Raw genomic sequence first — 14,495 nt, 5'->3', positions numbered from 1 at the left:
AACCGGGACTAATGTGAGCATTAGTCCCGGTTCGAGCGGCTAGGGCACCATACAGGCATTAGTCCCGGTTCAAATGGGACCTTTAGTCCCGGTTGGTGCCACGAACCGGGACTAAAGGGTGCGATGCCCATTAGTAGCGGTTCGTGGCACCAACCGGTACTAAAGGTTAGACCTTTAGTACCGGTTTGAGCCACCAACCGGTACTAATGGGGTTTGAGGCATTAGTACCGGTTCATGGCACGAACCGGTACTAAAGGTCCCATTTTCAAACTCTACCCCCCCCCCTTGGATCGCCTTTTCAGTTTGTAAAAAGCAAAAGAAAATGATAAAAACTTCAAAAATTAAAATCCTTCCAGATGTAGTTATGTTACTACATGTACTAGTTAGGAAAATTTAAAAACTTAAATTTGGACATGTTTTGCAAAAAGTGTAGGGAAAATGTAAAACGGCTATAACTTTTGCATACGATGTTAGAAAAAAACGTATAATATATCAAAATGTTCAGCACGAAAATCCGCATCCAAATTTGACTGCCTACGGCTCGTTTGTAAATTTTTAGAATCCTCAAATTCTAAAAGGAAAAAAAGTTATGCTGAAATTTCAGTTTTTTTTGAATTTTTGTTAAATCTGGTCAAACTATAGTCAAACTACTTATTCAAGAAGTATTAGTGTTACTAAATAATTATTCAAGAATATTAGTGTTACTAAATAATTATTTCAGTTTTTTGAATTTTTGTCAAATCTGGTCAAACTGTGGTCAAACTTTGGTCAAACAATGGTCAAACTAATTATTCAAGAAATATTAGTGTTACTAAATAATTATTTCATTTTTTTGAATTTTGGTCAAATCCGGTCAAACTATGGTCAAACTATGGTCAAACTACTTATTCAAGAAATATTAGTGTTACTAAATAATTATTGTTCTTTAGAACAATAGTTTCAAACTCAAACAGTGAAATGTGTGACTTTATGCTCAAGCTAAATTCCTGAGGGTTAATAGGATTGACATCTTACTATTGTCAGGAAAACAACAAGTGCAGACTTGGAAACGAGGGAGAATAGAATCCGGAAGTTAAGCGTGCTCAGGCTGGAGTAGTGAGAGGATGGGTGACCGTCCGGGAAGTTAGATGATTTGGAATGATGAGGGGTGATTAGAGATTAGAGGTTAAATTGAGGAGTGATGAGGGGTGATTAGAGATTAGAGGTTAAAATAATTCAGAAATTTGAAAACAAATTTTTTTTAAAAAAAATCATAAAATTTTCTTTAGTACCGGTTGGTGTTACCAACCAGGACTAAAGGTGGACCTCCAGGCAGCGGCCACGCGGAGGGCCTTTAGTCCCGGTTCGTGTAAGAACCGGGACTAAAGGGGGCGGCTTTAGTAATGACCCTTTAGTCCCGGTTCCAGAACCGGGACTAAAGACCCTTTTTCTACTAGTGGACGGGGACGGGGACGGGACGGCACCCTACACATGTGCAAACTAAGAAGTTAATTTGAGCTCAGATTGCATCTAAATCAAATAAATTCCCACATATATACACTCCTCAACTAAAACCCACAAATCACTCTACTTCTAGAGCATGAAATTAATTAGCTAAACTAGTAATGAGAGATGAAAGGATGAAGTTGCTAACCTTTTAGAACACTTGGATAGTTGGTGCACCGCCAAATCTAGACAAATCTTGGGGGAAATGGAGCTTGGAGGAAGAAAAAGGGAGAATAAAGAGGAGAAAGCTTAAGTATGGCTCGGGCATTTCATCGAACACCTCATGTGCATAGGAAGTGAGAACAAAATAGCACACATATATCCCACCTTCTACTATGAAAAAACAAAGGAGAGGGCGGGCAGGGGCGAGGATATATATAGGCAAAATTTTAGTCCTGGTTGGTGTCTAATACCAGGAATAAAGGCCTACCCTTTAGTCCCGGTTCTAGACACCAACCGGGACTAAAAGGGTTGCGGCATGCGCGACAACCTTTACTCCCGGTTGGTGTCTGGAACCGGGGCTAAAGGTCCCATTCGAACCGGGACTGACCTGTTGAGTCTTAGCCAGCGTCCTAACTGCTCGAACCGGGACTCACTACAACACGACAGACGTTACGAGGCATTCTAAAATGCCTCTAAATGACACAGAAATGCCTTTACATGTTTTTAGGGGCGTTCCTCCAAAACGCTAGAAATAACACCGAAGGGAAAGGTTAATGATGGCGTATTCCAGTAATGCCTCCAAAGAGCCGACGATGCACAGCGTTCTTAAAAGTGCCTCGAAAGCTCCCATGTTTCGGAGGCGTTTTCGGTGCAAACCCTCATTCAAACCCAGTCTAGTCGCGATCGGGATTGCCCCGTCACATCAGGTACTTTCGAAGTCACTCTCTGGTCTACTTATATGGTATAGAGTCTGGCCACTTAGCGCTCTTCGTGATAAGAGTTGGGCCGACGGCCCATCAAGTCGAACTAAACTTTAATTCAATCAGCATGCGCGAAAGGTCGCCTAGCTACCATCCTTGAGCCTATGCACATTTTCCTCCCTTTTATGTAAGTGGTTGGGGGCTAATTGATTGTAGCGTTAGCTCGCGCGCAAGAAAAAAGAACAAGTCGACTGCGGCATCAACTGGAAGACGTATACGTACTTAGCAAACAAAGTGTGTATTATTTTTAACCATTTGAACATGCATGCATGCCCCTCGACCGAAGGCATGCATCACCGGCCGGCCAAAGCTGGGATAAACGACGATGCGAACTGTCAATCCCCCACCAACAAAGAAAGGAAAATGCCCTGACAATAGGAAAACGCCGCTGCCTCCCTCTGCTCGCCGATGCGCCTCGCTCTCACGACCGCACCCGCATCCGTTCCCCACCCTCGTCGCCACCTCTGCTGCTTCGCCCGCCCATAGCCACCCCAGAGCTCCACCGCTCGCCCGCCCCCATGCCCCACACCCTCAGATCTATGGGGATTCCGCTCGGGGAGGGGAGAGGATACCGGATGCCACTACCGTTTGTCTACCAGGCATTCCTAGAGATGTTGCAGCCCCTCGATGCGGTCTAGCCGAAGGTCCTGAGGGAGACAAAGGGAAGGAGATGGAGGGAGCGGATCCGCGATGATGCCCTCTCCTGGACATTGTGTGTTCGGGAGTGGAGGGAAATGGAGGAGGAGGTGGAAGCGGGCTCAGATCCATTCTAAATTTCTCGTCCGCGAGCACTAGCGTACAAAGCGCACATGGACCAGGAGCTACTGAATCTGGCCCGAAGGATCTACTTCGAAGGCAATTTGGAGGAGAAACGCAAGAAGTCGCATCTGTCAGAGCCGCCGATTGTGTTCGTTAACCGGGCGAAGCAAGAGGGGGAACCAGAGGATCCAGATCGTGCTGCTCGATGGGAGTGCTGTTGGGGAACGTAGTAATTTCAAAAAAATTCCTACGCACACACAAGATCATGGTGATGCATAGCAACGAGAGGGGAGAGTGTTGTCCACGTACCCTCGTAGACCGAAAGCGGAAGCGTTAGCACAACACGGTTGATGTAGTCGTACGTCTTCACAATCCGACTGATCAAGTACCGAACGCACGGCACCTCCGAGTTCAGCACACGTTCAGCTCGATGACGTCTCTCGAACTCCGATCCAGCCGAGTGTTGAGGGAGAGTTTTGTCAGCACGACGGCGTGGTGACGATGATGATGTTCTACCGACAAAGGGCTTCGCCTAAGCACCGCTACGATATTATCGAGGTGGACTATGGTGGAGGGGGGCACCGCACACGGCTAAAAGATCAATGATCAATTGTTGTGTGTCCAAGGGGTGCCCCCCTCCCCGTATATAAAGCAGTGGAGGAGGGGGAGGGACGGCCCTCTCTATGGCGCGCCCTAGGAGGAGTCCTACTCCCACCGGGAGTAGGATCCCCCCCCCTTCCAAGTAGTAGGAGTAGGAGTCAAGGAAAGGGGAGAGAGAAGAGAAGGAAGGAGGGGGCGCAACCCCTCCCCCTAGTTCCAATTTGGACTAGGCCTTGGGGGGGCGCGCAGCCTCTCCTCTCTCTTTCCCCTAAATCCCAATAAGGCCCATATACTCCCCGGCGAATTCCCGTAACTCTCCGGTACTCCAAAAAATACCCGAATCACTCGGAACCTTTCCGATGTCCGAATATAGTCGTCCAATATATCGATCTTTACGTCTCGGCCATTTCGAGACTCCTCGTCATGTCCCCGATCTCGTCCGGGACTCCGAACTACCTTCGGTACATCAAAATACATAAACTCATAATATAACCGTCATCGAACTTTAAGCGTGCGGACCCTACGGGTTCGAGAACTATGTAGACATGACCGTTTCACGTCTCTGGTCAATAACCAATAGCGGAACCTGGATGCTCATATTGGCTCCTACATATTCTACGAAGATCTTTATCGGTCAAACCGCATAACAACATACGTTGTTCCCTTTGTCATCGGTATGTTACTTGCCCGAGATTCGATCGTCGGTATCTCAATACCTAGTTCAATCTCGTTACCGGCAAGTCTCTTTACTCGTTCCGTAATACATCATCCCGCAACTAACTCATTAGTTGCAATGCTTGCAAGGCTTAAGTGATGTGCATTACCGAGTGGGCCCAGAGATACCTCTCCGACAATCAGAGTGACAAATCCTAATCTCGAAATACGCCAACCCAACAAGTACCTTTGGAGATACCTGTAGAGCACCTTTATAATCACCCAGTTACGTTGTGACGTTTGGTAGCACACAAAGTGTTCCTCCGGTAAACGTGAGTTGCATAATGTCATTGTCATAGGAACATGTATAAGTCATGAAGAAAGCAATAGCAACATACTAAACGATCAAGTGCTAAGCTAACGGCATGGGTCAAGTCAATCACATCATTCTCTTAATGATGTGATCCTGTTAATCAAATGACAACTTTTTGTCTATGGCTAGGAAACATAACCATCTTTGATCAACGAGCTAGTCAAGTAGAGGCATACTAGTGACACTCTGTTTGTCTATGTATTCACACATGTATCATGTTTCCGGTTAATACAATTCTAGCATGAATAATAATCATTTATCATGATATAAGGAAATAAATAATAACTTTATTATTGCCTCTAGGGCATATTTCCTTCAAGTGCCTGACAGACGTGATGCCTACCAGGGTGCCATCAGAATCAGAATAGGTGGATCCCCTGCCATACCTGTCGCCGACCCTAGCTACGAATTAACAGTGATGCCGCTCGCCGGAGTCACGGGTGCGGTACCTGGGTCAACGGATTTCAGGCACGGAAGCTTGAGGGTGGATAGGGCTCTGCTTAAGAGGAGCATTTCGACCACCTAGCTGAAAACATTTGGAAGCAAACTTGCCGGGAGGAAATCTGGCCTCGCCAATGTAGCGTCTCTGCTTACCACAAACACCATTCATGTGTTCATGGGGGTGAATGGACTCTCAGTGATCAGCATCTGAGGCGGCCATTGCATAGTTTGATCTCCATTTTTCTTGCTGCGCATGGAGAGCAGCTGGTTACTGTTGGAGTGGCTGCGCTTGGGCATGTTGATGGACCTGCCTTGTTGGTGATGCAGAGAGAAGGCGGGTTCGGCTTCATGCAGAAATAGAGACGTGCCAAAAAAGCTTGCCCAAAAAGTGTTGACGAAGGCGCCAACATGGAGGAGCTCCTGCCTTACTGCCATGGTGACTGGGCAGAGGAATTCCACACGCAGCTCTGGGCCCCTATATATAGAGACGGGTCGTCCAACCCTAATCTCAACTCCCCCTCCTTCCTCCTCCTCAAGTCCGCCGCCGCCGCCACACAATCCATGATGGGAGATACCAGGCGTGGGCGCGGGAGAGGCAAGAACAAAGGAGGGCGTCAGGAGAGCATGGGGGTTTGGCAGCAGCAGTGGTTAGCCCCCCCCCCCCCTCTTGGTCCACCACAACCACAAGGACAAGGCCCTGGAGGATCTGCAAATGCCAACCCTGCCACGTCTGGGAGTCAGGTCAGTAATAGGTCTCAAAACAAGAACTCTCAGAAGAAGAAATAGGACCAGGCTGGTAAGGTTCCTCTAGTCTCAAACTCTGGCCTGATGTCTTACCTAGATGTAGTCTGCTACAATTGTGGTGATCCTGGTCATCATGTGGACAAATGTGGGAAGCCAAAAAACTGTTTCATCTGTATGATGGTCACTCACAAGGTTGACAACTGCCCTGTCAGGAAGAAACCCCATACCTCTGCTAGATATGTTGGCAGTGCTGCCCCTTGTCTTGGGTTTTACCATGTAGATGAACCAGATGTCAATGCTCAACACATGGGGGCTCTAAAGAATGTTGCTATTATGCTTGTGGAATCTGGTGAAGTCACTAAACAAGAACTAGCTAGTGAATTTGCGGACATCTACAAGACAAACCGGCCATGGCCGATCAATGCTTAGATGAGTGGTCTTTCCTAGTAAAACTTCCCCCTGAGATTGATGTGGTTCAAGTAGCTGGTTACCCTTGTTTTGGTCTCAAAAAAGATAATGTCATTGTCAATGTGGAAGTCTGGAAAGGCAATGTTGAGGCTGAAGATGAGCTCCACGAGGTTTGGATCAAAATCAGGAACATGAATCCTAAATGGTGTGAATGGTCTATGTTGGACCAGATTACCTCCACCCTAGGGGTCCTAACTGATGTGGATTGGCAACACAACTTCAGGTCCTTCTATGAGACTGTCAGGGTGAAAATTGTCTGTAAAGACCCATCTAAAATTCCAGAAGAGAAGGTGTTTCGGATTCATGGCAAGATCTACAGGTTGCTTATTGAGGTTGAGCCCCTCATATATACCTCCCACGGATCCAGTCACCTCCACCAACCCTTCTTTTGGCATCCAACCTTCCATGGAGGCAGAACATAGAGACTACACTTCTAAAGATGCTGGATCCAACAGAGGCTCTAGGACTGGGTCTGATCATGGTTTTGGGACTGGCTCTGGAACTACCAATCCCAGATCTCAATCCATTGGCCACAATCACATGATTGGAGAAATTACCACCAACATCACTTTTGAAGTCACAGCTGCCAGATTCTCAATACTCGGGCAGGACCAGTAACTTGGAGAAAATCCTTAATTCAATCCAAGGAGATGCTATGGGATTCAACTTAATCAGAGAGATGGAGCTTGTGGATGATGATGATACAATTTCTGACATGTAACCTGAAGCAATGCAGGAGGATCGGGTGTCCTCTGGCATTGGGATAGTTACCAATGCTACCACGCCCCAGAAGAGCAATATGACACTGAATTCCCCAAGCTCCATCAACCCAAAAACCAGAGTAAATGGGGACCTGTTCAAGCTTCCAGAATGAGCTCTAGGCTGGCTGGTGAGAAAAGAACTATTATTGAGAAAGCTCAACAATTCAAAGAGGTTCAAAACCTGGAAGTCCCTACAGATAACAGTAAGAAATCACCCTCTTTCTCTCTTTTCAATAATCCTCTTCCTTTATTTCTGTTGCTACTAGCATTGGAGTAGAATTGGATAAAATAGATAATGCTAAAAGTTCCAATGGTACCATTAGTATTGATAAGACCCAGGACAGGACTGTGGGGATTGTTCCTAGATCTAACCTAGTCTGTGATAACCCTAGTGAAATTCTTTCTGATTCTCCTGCTAGTCACAATGATGGACTCTGGTCCCTCATTTGTAAACATAGGCGGTGTCGGGGATATACCCCGCGGTATGACCCGGCGGGAGTTATAACCCGGCTGGGACCTGGTAAACCGGCAGGTGTTAAGTCAGATGATAACCCGGCAGGTGTTAAGTCAGATGATAACCCAGAAGGTGTTAAGTCAGATGATAACCTGGCAGGTGTTAAGTCAGATGATAACCCGGCAGGTGTTAAGTCAGATGATAACCTGGCAGATGTTAAGTCAGATCATAAACCGGCAGGAAGTCATAACCCGTCAGACCATCATAACCCGGCAGACCATCATAAACCGGCAGACAGTCATAACCCGGCAGATAGTGATAACTGGTTGACAGTCATAACCCGGCAGATAGAGTCGCCTGGGGTTATGAAGCCCGAGACGTTATCAAGCCCAAGACGTTATGAAGCCCAAGACGTTAAGAAGCCCATGAAGAGAAGTCAGAATAGTTTAAGTCTTAATCCGAGTTGGACTCTACATGTAACCCGTCCCTTCAACATATATAAGGAGGGGCAGGGCACCCCAAGAGGGGGGAGAAATAATCTTAGGGCTAGACATAACTGGGAGAGCCGGTTTACGGCGACTCCCTCGTGATGATAATGAGACCTAGCCACAAACAGCATGTAGGGTTATTACCGGATGATGTTTCCCGGGGCCCGAAGCTGTCTAAATCCCTGTCTTGTGTTGCGTCTCTCGATTCCGCTCAACCCCTCTCAAGCTACCACATAGATGCGTTGGCCTCACGACTAAGTCCTCGCACTAGGACATCTGCCATGACAATTCCATGACAAGCGGGGCAAGCACCCCATGACTAGCTAGAGATGCATCATGAATGCTCTGTTCTAGAATGTGAGGGGCATAGCTGCTCCAGATAGGAAAACCCTTATTATTGACATCATAAATAAAACGCATGCTACTGTGTTGGGTTTTCAGGAAACTAAAAAAATAGAATTCTCTAGCTCCTACCTTAAATCTTTAGTAGGGACTAGAGAGTTTTCTTGGCATCACCTCCCATCAAAGGGCTCTGCTGGTGGCATCCTGATGGGAGTGGACCTAGAAGTTTTTGAAGTCATTTCCTGGTCCCACCTAGACTCTTATGCTAGTTGTCTAGTCAAGATCAAATCAGATGGCCTAATCTTTAGATTGATTTCTGTTTATGGCTCTTCCTATGATGAAGGAAAGGAGGCCTTTATTTCTGAGCTCCACACTGTCTTTGTGGATATAGATACCCCTACCCTTATTGGTGGGGACTTTAATCTGGTCAGGAGCTCTAGTGACAAAAACAATGGTGTGATCAATCATAAGTAGAGTGATAACTTCAATGCTTGGATTGAGATCTGGAGCCTTTTAGCAATTAAACTGTCTAGTAGGAAATTCACTTGGGCTAACAACCAGGTGGACCTAATTATGTCTACTATTGATAGACTTTTCTCTGACACTAGCTTAGATAGAATTTTTCCTCTGTCCTCTTACAAAGCCTTACCTAGATGCGGTAGTGATCACACACCTATCCTCTGGACTCTGGTGTGAACCAAACACCTAGGAAAAGTAGTTTTAAATTTGAGAAGTGGTGGCTCCCGAGGGAGGATTTCTCTGACCTGGTCAACAAGATCTGGGCAGAACCCACAGGGGTTGCATCTCTCTATGAAAAAAGATTTTGGGGGCCTTGACATTCCCAACCTTCAAGAAATCAATATCTGTCTACTGGGCTCCTGGATTAAAAAATATTATGAAGGAGATGGGAAACCCTGAAAATAGATTATTGATCATAAATACATGGCTGTGAGGCCTAACCTCTTTGCCCCTTCCCCTACCCAAAACTGATCCACGTTCTGTAAAGGGATTAACTCCATTACTCAAACTTTGAAGTTTGGGTATAGGTGGAAAATTGGTATAGGTGATAAAGTTGGATTTTTGGAGGACACCTGGTTTGGTACTTCCCCTTTAGCAGTCCAATTTTGGCCTGTCTACTCTATCTGTAATGAGCAATTAAATGTGTCAATGAGGTTTGGGGTGGACATCAATTGAAACTCACCTTCAGGAGGAATTTTGATGACAAAATGATGGAACAATGGTACCAATTAGTAGAAATAGTTGGAAGTATTGGGTCGTCCTCTGAACCTGATGCTCTGATATGGAAGATAGATAGCAAAGGCCAATATTCTTCTAGTTCACTTTACCATGTGATCAATTTTGGGGGGATCCAACCTATGTTTATCCCTGCAGTGTGGAAGCTTAGGGTTCCTCCCAAAATTCATGTCTTTCTCTGGCTGCTTGCTAACAGCAAGCTTATGACTAGAGATAACCTAAGGAAGAGGTATATCATTAAACCCCTTGATTGTGTTTATTGTTCTGATCAAGAATCCAATAGGCACCTTTTCTTTGACTGTATTATGGCTAAAAACTTGTGGGCTTTCATTAATGGGCACTTTGATGTTCAAGTGGGAGCTGACTTTGAGTCTGTTGCTAGATTTTGGGTTTCTAACAACAAAAACTCTGCCTTGAATACTGTTAGTTCAGTTGTGCTATGGTGCCTTTGGAAAAAAAAAAAGAAATTATATGATCGTCAATAACACTGCTTGGATCTCTGTTACCCAGGTGCTGAGATCGATCTTGAATACTCTAAGGAACTAGATCATTCTATCCCCGAATGTGTGCAGGGAAAGACCGATGGTCTTTGTGGCACACCTGGCAAAATTCCTTCAGAATCCTATGCTGATCAAGAGCGGTTGAACTCCCACAGCGAGCTGGTGTTCGAACCATGGAGGAATCTCAAGATCTCTGAAGATGATGAAAGCTTCTCGTCTCCCAAGAAAAGAGACCCCCGCGGCAAGGCGACTGTTATCAGCCCGGTGTCAACCCTTATCACTTGCTGGTCTCCACAGGCTGCCGCAGCACCACCCATGAAGACTCGGAGGGCTTTGCACGAAGGCGTCGGCATCATGTAGAGGTCCTACGTCTCAGCGTGCTTGGCTCCCCCCGCCCCCCTCCCGGGGAGCTACTTTTGTAATAGGGCTTTCTAGTGACCCGTTTGCTATTTTCCTGCTTTTCTTTTCACTTCATGAACTGCTCCTCTCAGTGAGCTGATGTATGGATTATGTTTCTAGGGGTTTCATTCGAGTAATGGAACCGGGGAGGGCCTCCCTGTTTTTCTAAAAAAATAAACGACGATGCCGGAACTAGAGTTTTGAGCAACGCGCCGCCGGCACCTTATTTCTCATCCATGGCTGCGGGAGCCGCTGTACGGGGCCAGTTTTGTAGCTGCTCGTTGCCTGAGCAACTGTCCGGCGGTGCCGTCCCAGTCCACCGCCGCAGCAACGGCCGTGCGACCAATCTGCAGGGCCATCCTTTAGGCGGGCGCCGCTGAGGCGATTAAAAGAACGCCTCAAAATCTACATCGATTTTAGGCTTTTCTTGAGAACGGCTCCGATTCATGTCTGTTTAGCGGCAGTTTGAGAAAATGCCGTGAAAGCTTACTACAATGGGAGGCATTTTCATGAAACTCCTTCTTATATACAGGAATTTGAGGCAAATAAAAAAATGCCACGTATATACAGTTTGGAGGCATTTTCCGAAACGCCCTTACCAAAATGCCTCCGATTAACAACCATGGTGTAGTGACTAATGCTCACATTAGTCCCGGTTCGTAATGCGGCTGGGACTATTGCTCCGATCCGGTTAGAATCAAAGCTCTGTTTTCTACTAGTGAATATAGTTTTGATGCCCTTGTAAAGACGATGTCAATGGTGAAAACGGATCATCAATCAGGTGTGCTGTTAGAGAGGTAAAACATTTTGAATTTGTGGAATAAGAGCGAGTATTTATTGACATCAGTTTCGCAAATGACGCTAAGCGGAAAAGCTAAATTTATGAAAGCGGCTCCAACCTAGCGTTTTTTTTTGAGAGAGAACAACGGCTTTATTGATCACTGAACAAAGTTACAAAGAGTCTCTCGGATACAGTCCGGAGCAAAATGAAAAACAACAACACTAGACAAATTCTTACAAGATTTAGCTAACAAATGAGCTGCTACATTAACTTGCCGATGAACATGTTTGAACACCACAGAAACAAAGCTTCAAGAAGCAAACTTGATGTCTTCAACAACAATGCCAATGCTGGAGCGATCCCAAGATCTCGAATTCAGTTTTTGCACCAGCAAAAGGCAATCCGACGCAAAGATAACATCCGAAAAGCCTTCATCAGTTGCTAACTGTACAGCAGTACGCAAAGCTAAAGCTTCAGCTAGTTCAGGATTAGAAGCACCATGTAGTGGTTCAGAGATAGCAGCAACGCATCCACCATCATGGTTTAAAGCAACAACACTAGCTCCAGACCTGTTCAAGTCAGAAAAAACTGCAGCATCCGAGCAAATCAAGATTATACCTGTCGGCGGCGGAGTCCAGGGAGGATTGGATGAAGTCGACTCACACCTGTTGACAGATTTAGAGATGAAAATATGTTGCATGATCAAATCTGAATATGCACGGATCTTCTCTATTGTACTGCGAATTGGTGGCGCTTTTAGGAGCATGTCTAGCATCATTACGAGCTTCCCACAAATGCCACATAGTGACAGGAGCATGGCTCCAACCTAGCGTTGGGTAGCTACACGTCGTTAATAATATACTACCTCCATTTCAAAATAATTGAAGTTCTGGATTTGTTCAAAGTGAAACTTCTTTAAGTTTGATCAAGTCTATAGAAAAAATATATTAACATCTAAAACACCAACTTAGTCTTTTGAGATTCTTTGGGACATATAGTTTTGTACTACGTGTATTCGATATTGTAGATCTTACCGTATTTTTCTACAAAACTGGTCAAACTTAAGCAAGTTTGACTTTACAAAAACCTAAAACTTTAATTATTTTGGAACGCAGGGACCATGAAATAAACCTCGCAGGAATACAGCCAACAAGACAACTTGGTCTTTAATAAGTTTATCTACGAAATGAGGCTCGAGACGAGCCCAGCTTTGAATTAGCAAAGCCATCAACCCCATCTGGAATACAACCAACACAAGCACATTAGCACAACGAAACAACTACACTGAGAAAGCAACGTGAAAGCCAACGGCCCAAAAGATACAAAGGTGTTGAGAAAACAGCTTACAACACAACCCACCCTACAAGCACCTAACTGATAGAAAAAGAAGCACCCCTTGAAGATGGAGTCGCCCTTCAAGCTCGAACACCTGTCGGAGAAGATAGAAACAGCGTCGAAGGCATTGCCAGCCGCCTTGGCAACGATCTCGCCGAACACCTGCACTAAGAACCGAGAAGATACCACACCCCCTCACCTGAGAGCTTGATCTCTTGTCCTAAGCTGAACTACCCCTCTCGCATCATGGATCGAGATGCAAGGGTATATAGATTTTGATCCAACAGCTAGGTGGCTAAGCTAGCTAGCTCTTGCACCGATCGATCACAATCACCGCGTCATCCCGTCTACGTGCATGGCGGGCGGCACGGTCGCCGCCACGCCGCCGCGCTGCTGCAGCTCCATGTTGGCGTGCCACCCTGCATCCATCCACCGCAGTTCAACACACGCACGGCCGGCCGGCAGGACGGAAATACAGACCAACGATAGATCACGAACGCACGCACGCACGCACCGATGTCCATGACGAAGCCGCGGTTGTGGAGCTCGCGGTACTCCTGGCAGAGGGCGCAGTACTCGCAGAAGCAGTGGACGCAGAGGTCCGGGTAGGGTTCCTCCTGGAGGCCGTACTGGGCGCGCATCTTGGTGCGGTAGAAGCAGGTGTAGATGGGCGGGAACCACCAGGACGTGACCATCCCCATCAGCACGTACAGCGCCGCGCTCGCCCCGCTGGAGAGGGAGCCGCGGTCCACGATCTCCGCCACCAGCCCGAAGGTGACGCACGGGCAGAAGCACGTCATCCAGCAGTTCCCGGGGTCCTCGGCGCAGTCGAACAGGCCCGTGGTCCAGGGGTGGACCGGCGGCTGCGCGTGCACCAGCGCGCGCGTCGTCGGCGCGGCCGGTGCTGGCAGCTGCTCGGCGGCGTCCATGCTGGGCACGCGGATTGATTTTGATTCCTCCGGCTAGCCGCTTCCTCCTCCGGCCACCGGCGGGTGGTGTAAGCGCGGGCTCGGGCGCGGGTGTGGCCTCAACAGGAGCGCCAGGGCTGTTTATATCATCGTTGATCAGGAGGTAGGTGACCATGCATCCAAACAACTCTCATCCCATGCATGCATGCATGCATGATTAATCCCATGCATGGCTAATCCCTATCTTTAGCTACAACGGGCAAAAATAAGTGCCACATGATTTTCCTGCCCTCAATTCTTCCCACAAAAATAGTAGCACTAGTTTCAGTCAGTGGTACAAAATTTTCTCTTGAATTGTGACTTCAAGAGAAAACTAAATTTGTATACAAAACATCCATGCTAGTATTATACATAGTCAGGTTTGGTTTGCCACATATATTTTTCTTAAGCCGCAAATCGAAGTTGCTTTTCAAATTTTGGGACATGGTACGCGCGTATATGTTGTGTCAATAGTTTCAGAAACTTTTTATTATCACCTCCACACAAAAAAAAACTCTTTATTATCACAGTAAGTGCTAATCGATCATCTAGTTTAATGTTAAAAAACGTCTTACATTATGAAACATAGGGAGTACTACAGAATAACTCATCGGGCGAGACGGCTCGCGGGGGCATGTCATGTATAGTTCGACCGAGCTCCTCGAAGAGGAGGAAGCAGTCCTTAGTGCGGACCACCTTGACGTGGCGGTCCAACTTGGCCACCAGCCGGTCCTTGCCGCCGTCGGTCTTCCGCAGGAAAAACCACGCCAACTCTACGGCGGCGCGG

The 14,495-nt window shown here is 46.7% G+C and overlaps 1 protein-coding gene across 1 annotated transcript; it reads right to left on the bottom strand.

The window, feature by feature from the left end:
* Positions 1-13,091: 13,091 nt before the first annotated feature.
* On the bottom strand, positions 13,092-13,769 carry LOC123163649 (cell number regulator 2-like). Its single transcript, XM_044581004.1, has 2 exons — positions 13,276-13,769; positions 13,092-13,180 (listed from the first exon to the last, which is right to left on the bottom strand). The coding sequence occupies exons 1-2, from the start codon at positions 13,688-13,690 to the stop codon at positions 13,092-13,094; spliced, it is 504 nt and encodes a 167-aa protein (XP_044436939.1). The 5' UTR covers positions 13,691-13,769.
* Between the last annotated feature and the right edge of the window lie 726 nt (positions 13,770-14,495).

Source organism: Triticum aestivum, chromosome 7D (assembly GCF_018294505.1).
Source record: "Triticum aestivum cultivar Chinese Spring chromosome 7D, IWGSC CS RefSeq v2.1, whole genome shotgun sequence".
In the NCBI taxonomy this organism is placed as follows: domain Eukaryota; kingdom Viridiplantae; phylum Streptophyta; class Magnoliopsida; order Poales; family Poaceae; genus Triticum; species Triticum aestivum.
This window is presented reverse-complemented; position numbering and strand designations above follow the sequence as displayed.